Here is a 22,330-nt window from a genome sequence, read left to right as displayed (position 1 = left end):
GTAGTGAGAAGAGAAAGCATTTACATAGCTTGTTTGGCTCTGGGAGTTTCTCACGTTCCAGAGCCTGCCTTCCTCTTGCTAGGTAAGCAAAAACTGTCATCTTCTTTCTAAGGAGATCGTGTGAAATAGTCAGACCATTTCTGCATAGTAGAATTGTGAAATATCCTGAGTTGATAGGGACCAACAAGGATCTTTCCTGGTTCCACAAAGGACCACCCAGACCACAAAGGTTCCACCAGGACCACTCATATTTCTGTGAGCGATGTCCAAATGCTTCTTGAACTCCAGCAGACTTGGGGACATGACCACTGTCCTGGGCAGCCCGTTCCATGCTCACCAACTTCTGGTTCAGAATCTGTTCCCAACCCCCATTGCCCTCCCTTGACGCAGCTCCGTGCCGTTCCCTCAGGCCCTGTCGCTGTCACACAGAGCAGAGCTCAGCGTTGCCCCTCTGCTCCCTGTGAGGAGCTGCAGCCATCAGTGAGGCTTCCCCTCAGTTCCTCTGTTTTGGGCTGAGGACACCCAGGGACGTCAGCCACTCCTCATACATCCTGCCCTGTAGACCCTTTACCATCTTTGTAGCCCTCTTTTGGATGCTCTCTGACCTTTCTTCCTTCTGGTTTCTGGTTTCGGTCCTTCTTGTATTGTGACACCTAAAACTACAGACAGTGCTCAAGGTGAGACCACAGCAGTGCAGAGCAGAATGGGACTAGCAGACTGTCCTAGTGAATGCAAGATATAGTTGCTATTACATAGGTTGTGGAAGAGCCTTGTCTTTCTTTTCACCAGTCTGCATGATCAGCACCAATGAGCTGTGCCCCTACTCTGTGTAGGCTGGTTTCTGAGGTCAGAATGAGTGTTAACTTGGGTATCATCAACCACAGGCTGTGCCTATTCAAATGGTACCTGAGAACCTTTAAGTGTGGCGCAGTCAAACATCACATGCATTTCCTTAGCCCAGGGAGTCTCCCTTATTGTGCACCTTCAGGTAGAGTGCCCCTTTTGACTTTAGTGGCCAATGTAAAAGCCAAAGTTATTGCTTGATAAACTTGATCATTCATAATGCTTCATGCGATTTTTTTGGTGGTGGTTGTTGGTGTTGTTGTTTTCGAGGGGGGAGGGGGGATCTTCTTGCCTCCTCACCCCATTTCTGATGTACTGCAGAAAGTAGCTCTTTCCATCATAGGAGTGCATCCCAGAGTTCTCCTTACACATCCTTCCTGTCCCTGCTGTTTGACAGAGAAGGAAATTGAACTTTGACTTCAGATTTGAGCTGATGGAGTAAGACAAAGCTCAGTTTACGTGGACAGAAGAGCAGAACTGAAGTGGTGTAGAGTAAAATAGAGTAACTTACAGAACAGTGAGCATGTTTGTACAGATATCTGAGCTAGCACTGAACCTGTAAGTTTTTTCACCACTTTTGATCTTTTCCTTTCCACGTCTTTGCTATCCTGACTGACTTGAGCTAACTGTAGAAAATGGTAGCTTGATTCCAGGAACAGCACAGCAAATGCACTGTGAAGCATGAATTGATTTACTCAGCCAACACACCTTGAGCTGTGGCAATAGGAACCTCTGAGTGCTACAGAGCATACATTTGCTAATGATCGTTGCACTGCAGAAGTGTTGTTTAGTTGCAAAATTAGACATTCAGTAATGAGGAAATACTAACCCCAGAACATGTATCTACGATAGACTTTAATTACATTATCTGATGCTATATTTTACATGAAATACATAACTGGTACTTGGTGTAATCTTACCATGTTAGTTAATAAGAAGTCTTTTCCATTGTATCAAATGAGAATACATCAAACATTTAATGCCTGAGGGAGAAGATGCTCATTCAGGGAATATTATCTCTGTTGATAATGGGTAGAATCTTTTTTTATCTCGTATTTAATGTATGTCTCCAGGCTTTCTTTATTGCACATCTGCCAGATCCTGCACTGCATACAGAGTGATTTATTTCCTCATAGGATTTTCAGTAGTGCTTCTTGCTGTGGTATCTGAGTGCTCTGCAAATACAGTATTAATGAATTTCTTCTTGCAGAATCACTGTTAGGCAGGTCAGTTGCTGCTTCTCTCTCTCAGGGACATCTGGCAATTATTAATTCCAGCACTGGTACCAAAAGCTAGATCCAGGCAGTTGTTTTTTATAATCATAATTGTAAATATATATGTTCATTAAAAAAAAAAACAAAAAAAAGCAACAGCAAACATGAGTATGTTTTCCCAACTCTAACACTGTCAAAGTTATCACTAAACATATAAATTATGATTCTATTTTTATAGGACTTTTAATAATAGGCAGATTTAGGGTGAATTCTTGATTTTCTTTAGTTATAGCTGTATTTGCTTTCTCACATGTGTATATAAATACTATGCATGTATGTATATGACTGTCTTGTGAAAGGTAGGCCTGCTGTAGGCAAAATTTGGCTCACTGTGTAAACAAACACTTTATCCTTCCTGTGCTGTGACAGTACCTTATTAATGCTTGTTTTCAAGGTTATTGCTTTAGCCTTTTCTCAGCTGTCTTGGTTTACTAGATTGAAACATTTCTTGTAACCCTCCCATTCCTTGCACATAACTATGTACCAGACTTTGTGCCTCAGTAACATGAGTGGCATTGTTTTCAATTAGCAGGTTGCTGTATCAATTCTTACGTGCACAGAATCTAAGTTCTATGCTAATTACAATATTATTTTAGCTGACAGTATTAACACTTTTTAAGGCATGCCAATGCATTTCTTTCAGTTTGTAGGCTTCATTCTTTTTTTTTTCCTTTTCCCCAGTACTCCTGTTTCATAAATCATTTTTCATATATTTGCAAGGAATGCTTTTTGTCAGTGCTTAATGTGGCAGATATGGAAAGAGGACTCTGTCCCTTTCACAAATAAGATTTAAAAAATAATAATAATAATAATCTAATTTAACCTACAGCTATTGAATTTAGTGCTGAAACTGAAGAATCATATGAAGCCTCTGTGTTAAATATGGCAGGGTCTAATCATGAGGTGATACTCTGACTTGCTGAGTAGTTTGTGAACGTTTGTTTAGGATTAGATGCAACCAAATTAGAAAAACAGATAAAAGATATTACTGTAGAGAGACAAATAAATTAGTAAAAAGTGGAGCACTGTAAGCTTTTTGAGCTTTTATTTGTACGCTTTGCATTGCAAACACTAGCAGCTGCCATTCCACGACAAATCAAATCTATCAGGGCAGCTGCGTGATCCCAAGCTGCTCTTTGCTCTCCCAACCATATGTTGGCCCTCCCTGCCTTTTTCCTTGCATCAGTGCTCATACGGCAAAACAGTCCAGGAGGCTGGTTGGCTGCTCTACAGACTGATTTTTTTATTTTTTAACTGGCATAATTCTGATTTGCATTTGATTTCTGTGTTACTCAGTGTGTTATCTCACAGGTTATATACAACATAAGGATAGGAAACACGTAGCTGCAGTTGACAGTGGAGGCAGAACCACTTGGTTCTGGAACTTGGTTTAGACACACTTGATCTGCAAGTTCATGTAATGCTTTGGAATTTTTAGTGTTTTTGAAAGTTTTTTTTCTTTACCTTTGTTTTAATGAAATTGTTCCCCAACGGGCGGCAGTAGTGAATATTTAATTGCGTTTATTTATTTTGTATCTTAAATATGTATATATCCATACATACATGTCTGTAAAACCATATTCTATCTGCTTTTGTTGGCACACTTAAGGCCTAGATTGGTTTTAGAGCTGCCAGGCTTTTGGAATGTTCTTATCTTCAACCACAATCACATTCCTTTTCTTTATGTCAGGGTGTGAGCGAATGGGAAGGTGATTTCATAGTTCTAATATGTTATAGGAAGACTGAAAAACTTGTGTTTTGTTGTCGAAAGATGAAGAACGTTTGAGAACCTCAGTCCAGTTTCTCCTTAGGAAACATGCTGGCAGTTAGGTGCTGTTTTTTAACCTAGAACCATCGTGTAATGCAAGTCCTAGGAATGTGGAGTCCTCCATTTGGGAGAAAACTACTTCTTTGGAAAAGACAAATCCATCAGAGCTAGCAAGGGCACCTTTTGATAAGTTTAAATTGACATAAAATATGCTTGGAGGGAGAGGAGAGCTGGGTGAGTTTGCAGTTTTCTGTAGGCAGGTGGTTGGGTAAAGCATGATTAAATTTAAATTTTCAGCCTAGAATATTTGGTTTTAATATTAGAAAAAAATGTTCCAAACAAGTGGACAGTGGACTTTGAGCAGATTATGAAAGAGAAACCACGGGAGTTTTTAAGAAAGTAGGTAGGCCTCTATGAGTGTGGTCTCATGTGTTTATCTCCGGTGTGTAGAACAGGTCTAAGCTCCGTTTAAAGGGTTGCTTTAATAGTTGCATTATATAGAAGAATAACCTAAACTTATGTATTTAAGTAGCATTTGAGTCCCTCTTCATGTGAAGATAATGCTGGGAATCAATGTAAAAAACAGTGTGAAGGCTGAAATGATAATACACTTCATTCAGTGGGAAACTGGAATGGATGCTAATGGGTGTTTGATGCATGGGAGTGTAAAGGGTGCTTTTGAGAGCTGAAACCCAGCTGATGGCTATATCTAAGGTGTTGAATGGAGTTGTAGCCCCACTGTTTTCTTATCAGTCAGTCTTTCCTAGGCCAGGTTCTGTAAAACTGTGAAAGGAGGAGTGATAGAGACGAGCTCCATCTCTTAAAATTCATAACTACCAAAAACACACTCATTTCATCTTTGGTATTTCAGTAACAAGTAAGTAGGATCCTTTGAGCGGATCAAGGGTGAGTCCTCCTGAAGGAAGCAATTTGTATCTGAGTTTCACATAATTCAGTTTCACATTGGACATTCAAGTATCTACTGAACATCTGGACATGCTAATACGCAGAAACTCCTGTTTAGCTGTTATGGGGGGGAAACACCTTTCTATTTAGGCACTTAAACTTCTTTGACTCATTTTATGTTGCTAAGTGTACACACATCCACTGAAGTCTTGATAGCAAGGAAGTGTTCAGCATTGGTTTTATGCCTAAATCCCATGAGGACTCATAAGAAATGTTTCTCATTTGTTTCAGCTGGGGAGCTAGATCCTGCAATATAAGGTAAGCCAAGCCATGTCCAACCTTATTAATCATGACTGAAAAGAGAGGGCAGGTAAAACTTCTGTTACATCTTAGAGATGCATATAAATGGACAAATGTTTTTGACACAGAACATCTGCCTGAATTGTGGAAGAATAGGTTCAAAATCCTGATCCATCTAAAAGTTTGTAAATTTTCAACTTGAAAGAGAGTTATCTACCTTACCAGACATGTGACAGAAATCAGATTGAGCCAGTATTGAAGATCCTTAACCTCATAAAATAGGAGTGTAATCACAAAGGTTTGGAAAATGTAGAAGATATTCTTTCTGAGGAGGATCTATCTGGGTCCTTGATATTTAAGCTCTAACAGTTGGCAGAAATTCTTGAAATTTCTGCCTTCATTTGAATATGATGTTTATTTGGGATAGAAGAAACCTGATGTTTAGTCCTTGCTCTGCCTTGTTCGTCCTTCTAACCTCACGTATTTTGAAAGAAACTTGGAAGAATTATTTTAAGCTTCTGGTTACAGGACAGGATTTTGAAACTTGGTCAGGGAATGGATCCTTCTGTGCAGTTCTGAATGAGTTGTTGAGGAAAACAGCATAGTTTCTATTGTCGTTGCCTACTGTCTAGTTTAGATGTCTTAGCTCAAAAACAGAAGGTGCTGTAGTCCAGCTTTTGTTTAATATTCTATGGGAAACAGTGCCAACTCTGGGATTAAAACTTCATCAGATGCACAAATATTCTCAAAATAGGCACCATAGTAGATTGCAGTGTGAAACAGCTTATTTTCTCTTACAGATCTGAAACCCACCAATTTTAAGAAGGTTTAGGCGTGGTCTGCCTTAAAGAGTGCTCTATCAATAGAAAATTAGTAGTATGTGGCTGTTATGCCAATAAACTATATTAATTATATTTATATTTAATAATTTATAAAGAAAAAAAAATCTTTAAATTCTAGAGGCAATCAGGGCTTTGGCTTGTACTGGCTTGTTTTCAAGAGAGAGAGAGGGGAAGAGGTTTATTTAAGCTTGGTGCCCACGGAAGCCAGATATGCAGGTGCCAAAGTCTAATTTTAAGTTCTACAACATTTGTTTCTGTGGATTTAGAAATGAATGCTCTTTAAGGGCTTTTCCAACCTGAGAGATTCTGTGAAGGAAATGTATGTGTAATGTGCAGTTTTGCATTATATAATATCACTCATTTGTTTTCCAATATCTGTAGCCACTGTTTAAAAGAACCATAGTAGTAGTAGTAATACATCTGACTTGATGAATTAAGAATCATGAATTAAGACATTTCTAACATGCTAGATGTTTAGTAGAAACAATGTCATAATTCTTCTGCTTTAAAATCTTTAATTGAAAAAGTCTTTCACAGTTGATGGATCAGTATTTTTGTACATATTTGCAGTTCGCAAATTTATTTGCATTTAAGACTGCTACTAATGCATGTGTATTCATGGATTTGGTGGAAGTGGGCGTGCTTGTGTTTTGTAACTTCCAGAACAGTTAAAAGTGTTGATAATCCAGCCATTTTGTCAACAGTCACATTGCTTTTGTTTAGTGATGAGAACTCAGGTCCAACATAGCAGTTTCACACCACAGATAATGTCTCCAAATCTTGTTTGATAATTTGCATGGATGGTTTTTGTATGACAATAGTGGTTTGAATCACTGACACTTTTTGGCACAGAGAAACCAATAACAGATGGCATTAGACAAAATTAGTTATGACATTTCTACAACATATAGATTGCATGCAAGTTCCTACCTACTGTTACTGGAAGAGCTGGTAAGAGCTGCCAGGACTGTATGAGCTCAGGAAAGATTTGTTAGGTAGCTGTGCTCCCCTTGTGGAAGTGTTGGTACCCTGTGCTCTCTGTTAGTTGCAAAAACACTAGTGCTATCTCATCCCAAAAAGTGATGATAGCCAATGATGTTTTATGTAGGGATCCAAAGAAAGCAGTATATTTTCTCTCTGATGAATTTTGTCTGCTCATCCAGATCATAGATGTTTCTTGTCCACTTGAAACTTGACTGACTTCTTAGAACTGTGCTTTGATCATAGAGTTCCAACCCTCCTGCTGTGGGCAAGGTTGCTACCCATCAGACCAGGCTGACCAGGGCCCATCCAACTTTTTTGTAGATTTCATGCATTAATTTTTAAAGTAACGACAGATTTCTACAGTGCTAAGGTGTTTTATAAATTTTTATACGGCCTAGTGGCTGGAAATGAAATTACGTTAAGCTTAGTCTGAAGTACTTCATCTGGAAGTAAAGATCTCAGAATAATATCTCTACATTACTCTCCATCATTTCCATCCCTCTTTGCCCATTCTTACAGAGTGATCATCTCTAATGCTGACACTTTGCAGAGAGTACATTCAGCATATTTTCTGTCCTTCAGACAGAATATCAAGTGTATATAGTGAACAAATATTAACATCTAGTGCAGAAATTTATAGTCACTTCCATCACTCAAAGTGGAACAGATTTCTGTTTCTGGTCATTTTAATCTAAGGAGTTAAGTATACATACAAAGTGATGTGAAAAATACCAGTGAAGTTACAGGCCAATATAATATCTATATTAAGGTTCAAAATTATGTCAGCAGTGTGTTATTAAGATTACAGTGTCTTTCAAAAATAACACTTTTCATGCAAACAGTCACTGAGCAACTTTTTCCAGCCGTAAGATAATAGAAACAAACTGAGGGTATATTGTTTGCCTTGGTGCAATAATCAGAATCACATGCTCATGCAAGAAGCATAATGGAAACAAGTGGAGTAAAATATTCTTACCCTTTATATTTTTTCCGCAATCTGTAGTTTCCAAACTCCCTTGTGATGGAATTTAGAAATCTGTCATTTTCTTTGATCTTTCAACAAATACTTTTGATTCTGTTTGCCTTTTTGTCATCCACAAACCACTACCCAAGTAGCAATGTTCTGCAGCTTCAATATCCATTGTTCCTTGAAATATTTTTTCTTATTTATTTCAACAATTAGCTTATCCAAGTGTATTTCCTTTCATTTTCTATCTTCTTTCCTTTCTGCTTTCCAAAATATTTTGATCTCTTGAACACAAATATGCTTATGGAAGGATGCAATTTAAAAACTAATATTCTTCTTCAGCCTGGTTTATAACTGTATTTGCATCATCACTTGGGAGAGATGGGTTTTGGTAATATTTTATGTTAACACTGAACCTCTGTTAAAATGTTTTTGAGTATTACCAGGAAACCAGTACAGATTTTTGTCTTCAGTCTTTGATTTCTTTGTAGCATACATCCTTGGACTATGAAGGCCTTCTTCCTGAAATTAAGTATTACCAGAAGGGCCTAGAGAGATGGAAGCTTTAGCATTCCAAAGATAGCGAGATTAAGTATAGAATGGTCATCCTTGCAAGGACGTTTTCATAGTTGCAGCTTGAATCGATGCTGTGTATTCCTCAAAATAAATTAAGAGCTGATACTTCACTTGTGCATTCCCTAACATGAGAAACAGTAATTTATGGTACGAAAAAACCACGTTCTTTATGTCATTTCTTTTTATGCCATTAAACTGTTTATAGCTATGATGTCAGTTGAATATGACACTCGTCTTCCCACTGGACCCTATCAAATTTAATGCGCAGGGGTACTTATGATGATGTAAGCATGTGTATAGTATTTTATCTTGCTATCATTTTCATTGTGCAGTCTCATCTTTTGCTTAATGAGCACTGATCAAGACTTCATCTGTAGATAAACTTTTTCTTTTTTCTATGGTGTTAATGCTGAAATAGGTATGCTTCATTAATATTCAAGAATAAACTTTCGTAGTTATCAGAGAGAAGGAATAGCTTAGTTCCCATTTTACATATGAATAAATGATGCAGAGATAAGTGCCAAGACATTCACGTATTTTGATGCCAGTTTGTGACATGCACAATCTGGGATTTTTTTTTGTTTTGTTTTGTTTTTTTAATTGTGTTCATGGGGCATTTAGGTGTTGCACTGAGGGACATGGTTTAGAGGGAAATATTGGTGGTAGGTGGACAGCTGGACTGGATGATCTTGGAGGCCTTTTCCAACCTTGGTGATTCTGTGATTTTAAAGATATTTATGACTGTGTAGCACTCAGCATGCATCAGTGTCATTGTGAATAAAATTAGACCCCAAGGGCTCAAATCAATTCTTCGAAATATGAAATTTGCAGCTGTCTTGTGCTGCCTTCTCTTATACAGAGCAACTCTGTGGAACATCAACTGTGGGATCTGGAAATTCTCCGTACTTTGAAATAGCTTAAAATATGAGGCTGTTCTTTTCTTCTGTTGAAACCTAGCCTCATTTGCTCCATTTTGCTTTTCATAACACATGAGAAAGGTCCTTCAGCAGCGGACTGCTTTATTCCAAGGCCTTCCCCAGCAGAACTGGTTCCTGTGCTTTGTGTGTGACCTTGTTAACTGCTGTCAGTTTGACCTTTCATTGAATCTAGTTGATTTTTCCCTCCTATCTTTTCTCTTACACTCTAGTCCCTCAGGGTTCCCCTTCAGATAGCTAATTCAGATGAGCCTCTGAAATAATGACAGCGCTTTCTCCTGCAGTTTAGAGTGAGTGCTTTGAAGGGATTGGCATCAAGTTTGTGATGTGATTGTTGGGACTAGAAGTGTGTGTGCTATCTGCTGACTTCACGTTCATAAGGATTCCAGTGTAAGGAAATTTCTACAGACCTGGTTGATGAAGGTGTCATGAGAGAGTAACACTGGATCTTTATTGTCATCCTTCACAGACAGTTGCTGATGTTTACAAAGAAGAAATGAGATGATACCTGTGGTCTAGTCCTTCAGGACACTAAGCTCCTCTGTGATTTCAATGTGCTGTTCCTTAATTTTTGACTGTGCACTGCATGTGCCCTTCACTCAATTAATGACAGAATCTGTGGAGTTGTGACTTCCTTTTATTTTGCTTTCTATGTTTCAAATAGGCTGTTCAGATAAAAGTTGTGTTAAAAAGCTGATAACTGACAAGCTATTGATTTGCATCCCCTATGTATATCCTCAAAGTACTTTTTCCTTACATACTTTCTGTTTTTTCTCAGCACACTGTGTGGATTTTTCTATTTATGGCCAACAACTGGGGAATTGTACAGCTGTCCCTTTAAAATTTCTTCATTTTAGTGCATGAAGCAGTTCTGTAGCCAAAGCAGAATGCTAAAGCCTTCAGAAATGCATCCAGTGTGGTCAGAGGCAATAGTAAATCATGTGTGACACAGTTGAGCCAGCTGCAGCAGAGCTGCAGAGTCTATTCTTGCATGCTTTCTTCTATTAAAGAAGAAACTATAGGAAGTGCTTTACTCTTTTAAAAACCTTAGACCCAGCTTCAGGTGTTTTTTTGGACTAAGAAAGCAATAAAACACTCCCAGTCCTAATCTGCAACAACTGCCAGTAATCTGACTACCTTAGAATTGTATATCCTCAGTTAACACTTGCAGGAGCTCTAGCAAATGCAAAATAAAATTAGGACCAAACTGTGTACCCCAAAACTGTAAATAGTCTTAAAACTCCAAGAAAAAATAATTCTTTCCACAAACTTTTCTGTTAAGGCTTGTAGAATGCATCATGCTACTTACGTAGTTAGAGAATAAGATATGTTCCTTAAGTGGATGAAAAACTGAATAAATGAAGCAGTGGATGAGTGGGCAAGGCAAGAGTGAAATGATGAACTAAAGCTGAAGTGGGAGAGTGTGAAGAATGGTGTTGGGAGGAAAGTAGTGGGGCAGATGGAATAAATGGTAGATCTATGAAAATCGTTCTATGATTTAATGAGGAATTAACCAGATGAAAGAGGACAGGAACAGAAAACTGATTAATTTATTTAGAAAAACATCAGAAAAGAATGCTAGTCAGAGGCACATTCTTGGTGGGCCTGTGACAAAGTAGATGAAAGTATAATTGGAACTCTGATAGCAATGATCTGGGAAAAAAAAAGATAAAAAAGTTAAAGGCTGATTTGCCAGAATGATAGAATGGGTTAGGGAAAGATGCTGAGAAAGAAGTGAGTAGTAAAAGGAAATGGCTGTGTCACTAACAGACCCAGATTAGTGCTGGCTGTGCCTCTGTTTTCTTTAAATTGCTGTGGCTCCATCATCCTGGGCTTTTGTAGCTTTGGTAATACTTAAGAGCTGCTCAGAACATCAGTTAATGCAAGCGCAGGAAAAAAAAATGAATTCTATTTTGAAGGTGTTGTTAACAAAAAAAAATAAAAAGCAGCATCTTAGAACCAGAGAACACTGCCATGTGGAGGTATAATCTGCCCTCATCTTTTTGCGTGTCCTGCAGTACACTTTCTCACCTAGATTTAAGATTTCTCCTTGATGGAAAGGAAATTAACACTATCCAAAGCAGAACTGCAGGTGTCTGAAGAGCACATTTTGGGCATTTATGAGCAGTCAACATTTAGAAGTGGCTGATGATAATATTGAAAGGTTTAGAAGATATATAAATATCAGAATTAAATAATGTTGCTTTGAAAAAAAAGAAAGAGGTAAATAGTTGCTTTTTTTTTTTTAAGGGATTGAATCCTGAAATATTCATTCCTGGAGAGTTGTGATTCTCATTCCTTGCTTAAGATGAAAAAATGTCCCTGAATTCTAGGATGTTTAATCTAGGAAATATATAAAGGAATCTAGTTCTTCATAATGCTAATCCAAGTAAAGGATCTTTGAAAATGGAAAGTGCATGAGTTTCCTAATCTCTGTTATATTTAAAATAGCTTTCTTTTACAGTAAAAACTCATGCATTTATAATTAGGCAAAGAAAAAAAGTCACAATCTAGCTTTAGTAAATGCTTTTATTGATAGTTAATTGTCTTCCTTTAAGTGATAATATGCTTTGTTGCCTGAATCAGCTAAGTAAGGAAATTATTTCTCCCAATCTCTAAAGCAATCACTTTTATAGCTTCATCTAGTAAGTGAGCAGCACACTTTCCAATAATGGAAGGCCAAAAAAGTGTGGAAATTAAAATTATAGATATATATTCTATCAAACTTTGTTGTACAATAGTTATCTTACAGACTCTGTCTGCTTTCTTCTGGAAAATGTGGCATATAAAACTCTAAAATAACAGATGAAATTCTTACCTAAAAATTCAAGTACGCACCACAGGATTTTAGAAGACAAAATAGGAAGAAAGGAAAGAACCTTGTAGTGCAAATGATTAAAAAAACAAAACAACAAAAAAACCCTTCAAACATATGGTATTATAAACGATCTCTTAACCCTTCTCTGCACTGTCATATATGGCATGGTTTGCTCACCTTGTATTAAAATGGGCCTCTGGTGTTTTGTTTAGTGAATCAGAAATGTTGTTTAGTTGCTGTGAGTGGGTTTTACAAAGAAATGTTGTCAGGCCTCTCTTTCATCGCTCGTGTGCCATGGAAAGAAACACTTTGGGTTTTTGTCAGGTTTTCTGCTGAATAAATCAAAGGGCACAGCAGTCAGTGTAAAATGCATTCACATGGGTGAGAGCTGTAATGCTGTGATGCTGAACCCTGTCCAGAGCAATGTACTTAGCTGAGAAATTGGTATTTTGATTACGCGGACAAGCAACAAAGGCCGACATTTGAAATCTTGGAAACTACTGTTATGGTGTATTTGGATAAATGTTGCCTTGGGAACCAACTAGCTCCCAAGATGTCACTGCAGTTAAACAAGCAATTGAAATAAATTAATTCTGACCTTTCCTTTGTTCTCAAGAATCTGTTGTTCCGCACACTGTGAGCAAACTCTGCACACACGTGCATCCCCTGATGAGTCTTCTCTGGATCTTCCATGTCAATGTGAACCATTGTGTAAGCATGCGGGAAATGTCACCGCAATCAAATACCAGTATTGCCCTCGTATCTACTTTGTGTGACGCAAGTGGTTATGTGAGGTGAAAGGCAAACCTGTACTGGGAAGTGGCACCGTGAATGCGTCTGGTTTTGAGAGGCACTGTGACTTTGCTCACACGGGCATATATTTAAATGGCAGCTCTGGTAGAAAGCAGTTCCTGCATCTTGCCACAGCCAATCACAAGCCACTCATTCCCATCCTTGTGCTGTGCCTTCAGTTGTCAGATAAATTGTTCACAGCTACATGGTGAACTGGGCCTGGTTGAATTGTTCTTCATTTTTTTTTATTGCTATATACTTATTTTTTTAACCTAATCTGTTTTCTGATCCAGTGCATTCTTTGAATGCCCAAAAAGTGACTCGGGCACAGCTGAGGTGGTGTTGGAAAGAAGGAATCACTGAAAATGAGATGTGTTCTATTACTGTCAATTTAAAAAAGCAGGATCGAGCAGTTTCTGGGGTTGCATTGGTTGTAGAATCATAGAATCATAGAATCATAGTTCATGTAAATTATTTTAATCACTAAATTTTTGCAAAACAAAGCAAAACCCACTGGTGAACATGGATGTTTGCTGTCCCTAATCACACGGGCCTTAGCCTAGCAGCATGTTATGGTCTGTTAAGGGAAGCAACCAAGGAGCTGGCTGTGTGCCTGGAGAGGGGGCTGGGAAGGCAACTGACAGTGGCAAAGGCCTCTCTGCTCACGCCCATATCTCTGCAAGGAGATCCCTGACTGTAGCCCATCTGCTCAGGGAAGAGCTCTCCTAGCAGCCTCCGAGCTACAGCCAAGCTTGGACACAAGAGCCGGCTGGGAGTGTGCCAGCAAAGCTGTGTGCTTTCTGTGAGCTCTCTCTGAACCACTCACACTGCAGCCCTGGGCCTGTGAGCCCATCCAGTTCAATTCTAGGGGCTACTGCAGGCAGCCACATCTCTCAGTGATGGACTGGAGGGGCCTGTGGGGATGCAGGTGATTCTTTTTCCGTGTGCTGAATTCCTCAAAGCTGGCCTTGTATCAGGAACTACAATATGATGTAAAGTAAGGCAGCAAGCAATCCAGTAATTTTCCACTATAAAGTCTCAAACAGAAGCAGACCCATTTACTGCACTGATAATGTTTAGAGAAGCTGTATGTGCATGTAGTTTGACTGTACGTTAGCAGAAAGTGGGAATTTCACTCAGAAAAAAGACATTTTTGCCTGGAAGGCAGTTTGCTACAGTTTAAGACAGGCATTACAAAGTCAAGGTGTTGTGAACACTAGCTGTAATAAGTAGACTCTCTTGGCCTTGTACTAGAAATCATTTCTTTGTGTAACAGTTATTTCATTTTTGTATGTACCTGGCAGTCGCATATAGAGCTGCTAAAGATAATGGATGTTTGATGTTGTATTGTTTTAATTACTATGGGTTTGAACTGGTGAATAGCACATAATTCCAGAATGTCAGGATCAGTCCTGGTTGTTTGCAATAAGAGGGGTATGTGTGAGAGAAACAGGGGAGTATGTAAGCAAAACAGCTGATTTGCACTGAAGGTATTGCCATCAGAGATTTCCCTAAAAGTCCATGAGTGTTCTCTCCGTAATATTAGTCTGAATCATTAATCCTTCTGCAACCAGGCAGACTTTTAAATTACATTTCAAATCCAATATTCCATAAAGAGCAAGAAATAGTAGATAGTCTATTTTGCCTTTTAATCATTCAGAGGCAAAAACAACTTTGTGTTGTCAAGTTGTGCATTCCTTTGCTTTTGTACTTGTCCTCCTCTGAGCACTGGCAGGTCACACTAATGGAGTTTCTGGAACAACTCCAGAGGTTTTGCAATCAGTTAAGAAGAAAGCAGAAATGTTCCTGGGGAGCTGATCCTCTGCCGGGGTCTCTTGTGTCTGTACACTACAGGACAGCTACTCTGCCACCTGGCAGGGTACAGAAAATTCTGGATTTCTGGCTCAGTACAATGAAACTGATTTTTATTTATAGGTGTACTTTGTCTTGTAGCTGAAAGCAAGTAGGTAAAATGGATGCATCTGTTGCATAATGTAAGGAAGTGCTCACTTTGAAAGTATATACATCTACATAGATGTGTGTACACGTGTTCATGTTTTGTAGTGAGCAAGTTGTGTTTAAAAAGTAAGTTTGAGGTTTTAGGGGTAATAAAGGATCTTTTGTTGAGCTTTGAGTTGCACGTTAACAGCATCGCAGCTGCTCTGAAAAGTCAAAATAGCTGAAGGAGGGCAGCTGCTCCCTGGCACAACAGCGGCACAGTACGTAGTGTGCAATGCCTCCTATCCGCATGTGAGTGCTCAAGCACCCCTGTGCTCAAGTGTATGTGTGCCTTGTGAGCTCTAGATTTCCTGGTATGGACTGGGTAAGCCCGCTCTTGGCTTTAGCTTGAGGCCACTGTCCAAAATATATGCATCAAAATGAATCTCTTTGTGCGCCAAGTGACTGTCAGCAGCAGTGCAAAGCAAATTAGCCATAGCTCAAACCCTTAGATTCCTTCTGAAAGGTCATGTTACTTGGTATGTTTGCTTGGGAATACATAGAATTAGAAGAGGAAAACAACAGTGCCATGAGCAAAGGGTATGCAACATGGCGATGAGTGAAGGGACAGCAAGATGGGTAATTCAACGAGAGCAGCTGGTCCTGCTGTGGCCAGCATGGTGACATGTGGGGAGCAGTGGCTGGGGGATGCATGGTGGATTGGATGTGGGGCAGGAACGTTTGCCAGGTTCAAACAGCAAATATTCTGGAGAGCCATAAGCAGCATTGCTTTCCCTGGCCAGGCTCATATAGTGTACTAGAGCTTCCTTGGATCCTGCTCTCCCTTCCCTGCTGGGAGCTCTCACCAATTCCCCCACATCCTGAGACTACCAACAGTTGGTGCAGCTGCCCCTTCCCACCACCTGCACACCCCTGTGTCACAACCCTGTTCCCTTGAGATGGGGAAGAAGGGGCATTAAAAAGTCCGCATTTACAGCTCTCTTCTGCCTAGCAGTTGTACCCAGCCTGCCTCCCACCCTGCTGTCCTGCACCACACACACTCCCAACACGTGCTGTCAGGTTGCGTATCTCTGTTCTTCCCGCCATCTTCTTATTGCTGCGCAGTTCCCTTCTATCAGGGCCAACAAGGTGAGGGCTCTCGGGCCTTCAGCACCGCTCTGCCTGTGGTGAGTCACCCCTCACTGTTGCTGTCGCTTCCCAGGTCGGCTCTCCTCTTGATCCACAGATCCTTCCCTTTCCCTTCTTGTCTTTGGTTTTAAAAACATCACAGATTAGAGTAAGAAAGTTGTGAAGACAGAAGGCCAATTTTAGCCACAGTACAAGCAACACAGCTTCTGTTCCATGGGCATTATGTTCGCTGGCTCCAGGGCGAGCCTGGTCTGCTACTGGCACTGCTGAGAATTTGCATGTTTGCTTTCAAGGCCGCTGAGATAACGGCAGTCTAAACAGTTGCTCTTTCTGGTTATTTTATAAAAACAATTTACTGTGTCCACTGGAGTGTTGAATTGGCTCAGTGACACTGCCTTTGTACCAGGACAGCCTGGTGCCATTCCAGGCTGCATGCAGATGTAGGATCTAAAGCCTCTGTTCACCCCCTCCAGCCTGCGGCATGAACAAGGGTGACGGGCAGCCCTGTGCACCCTGGCCTGCTGCAGCCTGCCTCACAGAAAGCCCAGGTGTTCAAGGGCAGGGGCCTCTCTGTGCACCCCAACCTGATTCAGTCACTGCTCTGTTCTGGAGTGCGGAACATTTAGGCCAAGAGAAAGTACTCGGAGAAATGCCTGGCACTTACAGCGTGCTTTGATACCTATCCTACAGTGTTCTTTCTTCCTGCAGGAAAGGGGCACTCTGGACCAACCCTTACAGTGCACAGTTTCATGAGAAATCCACTTGAGTTCTGAGTGACAGCACTGTTTTTCTCTAAGCTCTCATCTTGCACTTTAATGTTTAGTGAACCAAAATTGTTAGACTTATTTTCTAAGAGTCTGGTATCTATGGTAGCAATCAAACCTACAAATTGTGCCTTTTGGTTGAACTCAGTAGACCCAGCCTTGTGTAACTGAGGCTGCGGTATGATAAAGAGTTCTGTTATGGCTTCTCATATTGATCAGTCCAATTTAATTTCCTCGTGGGACCTGGGCTGTGCTAGGGATGATGGATTGTGTTGAAGGCCCGATAAGCGTATTTTAACAAAACATCTCAAGGGCTTCTAGAACAGAGGCAATTACCAATACTGATGCATGTTTCCTTTCATCAAAAGTTAAGGGCTGTAATAGGCTGTACAGCAGCTGCTGCTGCAACACATGACTTTTTTTAATTAACTTGGAGATACTGTTTCCTCAACCTTGTAAGTGGGCTGTTTCCTGGAGGAAAATAAATTGGGTTCCAGGTTTTCTTTTTAATTGTATGTGTGCCAGCAGTATCGTCTGCGTGCTGTACTCACTATTTTGGTAACTGAAACTTGAGTTTATATTTTAGGGTGATAGTCTTGTCCCAGTGATCATACCAATATGTGAACTGCTACTTAGGTCTTATAGCCAGAATTTTGTGTTGGGTTACTGATCATGGCTACTGTTTTTAATGTGCATGTTGTTGGTAAAATCATTTACTGCTGTGGATTTGGCCATCAGCATTTTTGTTCGGCACTGAATATTTTAAAAAGACTTTTATTTTAGGCTCTCAGTTATGGGAAGGAAGACCATTGTTTCTGTTGACAGTGTTACCTTTCCTATACAAAAATGCTAACACTTCATTTATAAGCTATTTGCTGTAGGTGGGCTGTGGGTGTTAAATTCAAACTTGTTTAATGTTGCAAATACGATGTAAGAAAATTTGATTGAAGCGAACTGCTATGTTAAACTTGATTTTTAAGCAGTTTTCAGACATACAGCTAGAAGTTCAGTGCTTTCCAGAATTGTTTGCCTTAGCTAGTAGGAGGAATCACCTTTATTCATCAGAAAACAATCTAATCCATTTAATGCCCCTATAATAATTTCTCATTTCTTTCCCATTTCACACACATTATCTCATTCATTAGCATAATTCTACTCATTAACGCATGGATTGAAAGCAGAAATGTTCAAAGGGGTAATGCTTTGTTTCCAGCCTTTCCTTTGTTTTCCTAGCACTGAAAAATGTGGATGTGTGATACCTAGAAAAAACTGGAAGCATGGTTGGCTAGTGCCAAGTACATATGAATGTAGAGACCACAAGGCATGTTCTTTTCTTGCTCAAAGTCCTGCATTGTGTGTTTGGTGCTTCACCATATTTGATTTTTTTTCTCTTCCTGGTGCCTGAACTTCTAGAATCATTCATTCAAGTGAGATTTACAATTTTCAAAATTGTAAAAGGAATAAAAGGAATAAAATGAATATTTAGCTCTGGTAATTACAGCTTAAAATTCAGAATATTTCTTTGTCAGAAATAAGAAGTTAAAAACATATTTATTTTTCCCCTAAGTATCCTGGAGTTTTTAAAGTTGTCATTTCTTTCTGGACATGATGGAAACGCGTGGTACTGATGAGCACAGGAATGCTTATTGGGAGGTGCTGGCACTGCTACTGCTTTCCAGTCTACTCTCACTTCATCAGTTAGTCTCATATTAGTTGTCACACTGGGTTACTGTAAATTACCCTTGGCAATAATTAATTCAGATCAATCACCTAATCTTAAAAATAAATATCGCTGAAAAAACATGGTGCTAACAATCCCCTGAACTTACCTAAGGTCAAATATATTTTGGATTTAGTGCTGCAAACAGACTGACGGGGCTGATCCAGGCATTTTCACTCGTGATGGAGCCAACATGCTTTTACCTCCTCATGTGCAGGTTGATTTCAGTGGCCCATGATCCTAATAAAAACCATGCCATTCAGATCAGCAGGTTCAGCGTCACAGCTGAACGAAGCAGTTTAAATGTACTTCAGGCCTCTGCTTCCTTCCTCCTCCCTCGTATTCCCCATGCCTGTTCCATGTGGCAGCCCGTTGTATGCTGGGCGCGCAGAGCATTGCGCAGAGCAAAGGAGCTGAGTTTGCTTTCCAGGAAGGATTTCTTTATTTCAGAGGTCATTATGATACGTAGCAGGTTTGAGTTACAGAATAGATCTTTAAAAATAAACTGGATTTAGGAACATACAGAAAAAAAAGCAATTACCTGATTTTAAATGGGAGATAATAAACAAAGAGGATGTTCCCTTTATCTTTTTTTCCCCTTATATGTTAATATATGTTAATCAAGTCTGATGTTGTGGGATAGTGACACTTTAAGCCTTAATAACATGTTTAATTATGTCTCTCAGATAGCTGAGACCACAGAATGTGAAATTTCTTCATTTTAATGCTTGCAACTTCTTTTAAACAGTATTATTTATTGTAGTGTCCCTAAATTTCTAGGTGCTGAAGTGCTATATATGAACATGTCAGCGTATAATGAAGGACGCCTTCAGTCATCTTTCTGGATTGTAGATAAACAGCACGTGTACATTGGAAGTGCAAGCCTGGACTGGAGATCATTGGGACAGGTAATTCAATGGAAAAAGTAACCCTACAGTCTTTGAACATGTAATATTTTTGAGGCCAACAAGTGGAGATGCATTGCTTTCTGTTTCTGATTTGCTGGCAGAGGGGTGCTACAGTTTTGATGACTTCTGCATTGACAAAAGTGTACTACTATGAACAGTAATTCTCTGCATCATTTATTCTCAACAGTTATGCTTTGGGATTGGTTGTTGTTGTTTCTTTGTTTTTGAAAGGGATTGCCTTTTACTGATTTCTGGGATGATGATGTTGTCTGAAGGTTATAATTTCTGGTTTACCAATTAAAAATAAAGAGTAAGCCTCATCAACCACCAGGTCTGAGGTACTACAATCTGCTGCTATGAAGAAATAATTAATCAGTAATGTCATTTATGTTTTTGTAGGTATCTGTAGCTTTTTTCCCCCTCAGATGTCTCAGGAATGCAAAAGACTGTAATAGTGTAATGGAGCGTAAATGGCCCTGTGAGATCATAATTAGTTATATTTAGGGAGTGGCACCTGTACTTTTGTATGGCACAACAGAGAAAAAGGAAGCATTCTAGGTTGATAGTTATTAATTTCTATTTTAAAAGTATTTTCTTAATGTGAGTGGGAACATAAGAAAAAAAACTTCATAATTTTGATAACTGTAAGAATTCTGTAAAGAAGGCGTGTTCAGCATGAAGCTTCTAAGATTTTCTTACAGGATCAGTCTTGTCAGAGTGAAGTAAATCTTTGCTCATGTAGCATACCTACCTTAAACTGGATGCTATTTTAGTATTTTCAATATGATTCCTCATTGTTAATTTTATTGTCTTTTTTGCATATGTTTGGAAATTTTGTTACCACCATATACCAGTATATTTTTATATGTGGTGATAAGACAAAGCCCAGAGGAATATTTGCACAGAGAAAGAATAAGTACTTCTTGCAAGCTGTTGTTAAACACAATATGCTTTCAATTAGCTGAGAAATGTATGCTGGGGTTTCAGAAGAGCCTAAGGACATGAGATGCTTGGCTTCTGTTGACATCAGGTATGAATATCCAATTTCCTTACTCCAGAGTTATAGTTTAATACATTAGAATAACTGTCAAAAAGATCTGATATGCAGTCCTAAAATAATAATCTGTCTTGACCTTTCCACTTAAGAGGCAAAACAAGCACAGAGTTCTTCCATTTTATTATGAGTGCCTTCCTAAGGAGAATGTTCTGGCATGTGCAAAGGGCCCAGTGTCACAATAAGCCAAGTCATCACTAGGGAGACTCAGCTCCCACTGGATTTCATTATCAGAGTCTTCCTGTAGCTATGTCAGAGGGATCAGGCCCCACTTTCCTTTCCTTCAAGCAGCCTCAAAGAGTACACACCACGTATAACTGGGAAATGGAGGATCAGGGGATATCATCCAGAGCCACATACTCGTGCTGTTGGCAGCAGAGTAGAACTTGTGCATTTCTGCAGTGAAAGCAGGGAAGTCTCTGAAGATGTCACTACATATTTACTGTTCCATCCTGGTTTCACCTCCAAGGAAGGGGCTGTGAAAAGGCAGACTGGGCTGTTGATTACTCACATATGGTCTCTTTAAAAACTCATCCGACTTACAGAGTAACACAACTGTGGATACTGAATCAGCAAACCACCTGGGCGAGTTTCTCTAGACCCTGACAGCAAATCGCAGGATAAAGTAGGTCTGTGCTGTTCTAGAGACATATGGTACTTCGGCCAGTCAAGCACAGCAGTCGTCTTCTCACTCAAACAAAACATTCCTATGAGTCAGTCTCAGTGTCACTAGCAGCAGCTCTATTCAGCAGCACAGCTTAAGTGTAAATTATTTGAGTGCATTCAGACTCACATCTCATAATATCTGAAATGCAATGAAAAGCTTAAGATTTTAGCTGTGCACAGTTGTCAGATCTTTTTTGAACGTCTCCCCTTGTATTTTCTGTGTGCATAATTTACTGTTTTCTCCCTACTCAGACTTTGCATACATTCAGGCCACTGCACCGCACTATTCATTTAGGAGCACCTGCTCCACTGATGCAGTGGTAGGGCTGAAGATGCTCACTTTTAATATTGTACCAAATACAAGTAGGTGGCTGTTAGCTTTGCTCACCTGACCTGTGCAAATGCATCTCCAATTCTATTAGGCATGAGGCTGGTGCAATGCTCTACAACCAAGTGAAGTTTTTGTGTTCATCTTGCTGTAATTAACAAAAAAAGATGCAAGCCTCTGCAATTTGTTAGGAGTTTAAAAGGTGTTACTGGTGATTAGTTACAGGGTATGTGTTGATATATGAATATTAGCAGAATGTAACTTCAATTACTGAGTCTGAATTAGTGACAGGCCAGCTCTAAGGGAAAGCCTTAGCGGAAAAAATAACAGGAACACAATGCAGCCATGAAGCTGCAAGGTAGGCTGCTCATTGAGTTTATTCAGGCTGTTTAGATTTATTTTTCCAGGTGAGCAAATCAAGTTCAAGTACAAATCAAGAGCAGAATACAGATTTCCATATTTACAGACTTTACACAAAGCAGCATATTCTCAGAACTGTGTAGGATACTAACAAGATGAAATGTGGGGAGCTAGCCCTTTTAACTTGACATTTACAATCTGCATATGACATACTTCCCTCTCCAAGAAAAAATCACTCACTCTTGAGAAATCAAGATTTTTTTCCCAAGTATTTCTGTCTTTACCTAGGTAGTTATTTACAGATTTTCTCACTGCTGTATCCTGCTCAATTCACACAGCAATAGTCTTGCCTTCAGCATGGAAGAAGGTGATGTTTATTGGAGAATTACATATGTGAAACTGCAGCAAAGAAACTGGTCTAGCTTTTTTTTTTTTTTT

The 22,330-nt window shown here is 39.4% G+C and overlaps 1 protein-coding gene across 1 annotated transcript in view; it reads left to right on the top strand.

The window, feature by feature from the left end:
• The window catches only part of PLD5 (phospholipase D family member 5), a 97,252-nt gene that overhangs the window by 44,262 nt on the left and 30,660 nt on the right, over positions 1-22,330 (top strand). Inside the window, exon 4 of the mRNA XM_042822337.1 lies at positions 19,357-19,484. Coding sequence (XP_042678271.1) covers positions 19,357-19,484 — 128 coding nt within the window. The remainder of the gene's footprint in view (positions 1-19,356; positions 19,485-22,330) is intronic.

The sequence above is a fragment of the Centrocercus urophasianus genome, unplaced genomic scaffold, assembly GCF_019232065.1.
Source record: "Centrocercus urophasianus isolate 14NV4802_14NV808 unplaced genomic scaffold, USGS_Curo_1.0 seq_10, whole genome shotgun sequence".
Lineage (NCBI taxonomy): Eukaryota > Metazoa > Chordata > Aves > Galliformes > Phasianidae > Centrocercus > Centrocercus urophasianus.
Note: the sequence above shows the minus strand (reverse complement) of the source record. Positions and strands in the feature narration are given on the sequence as shown.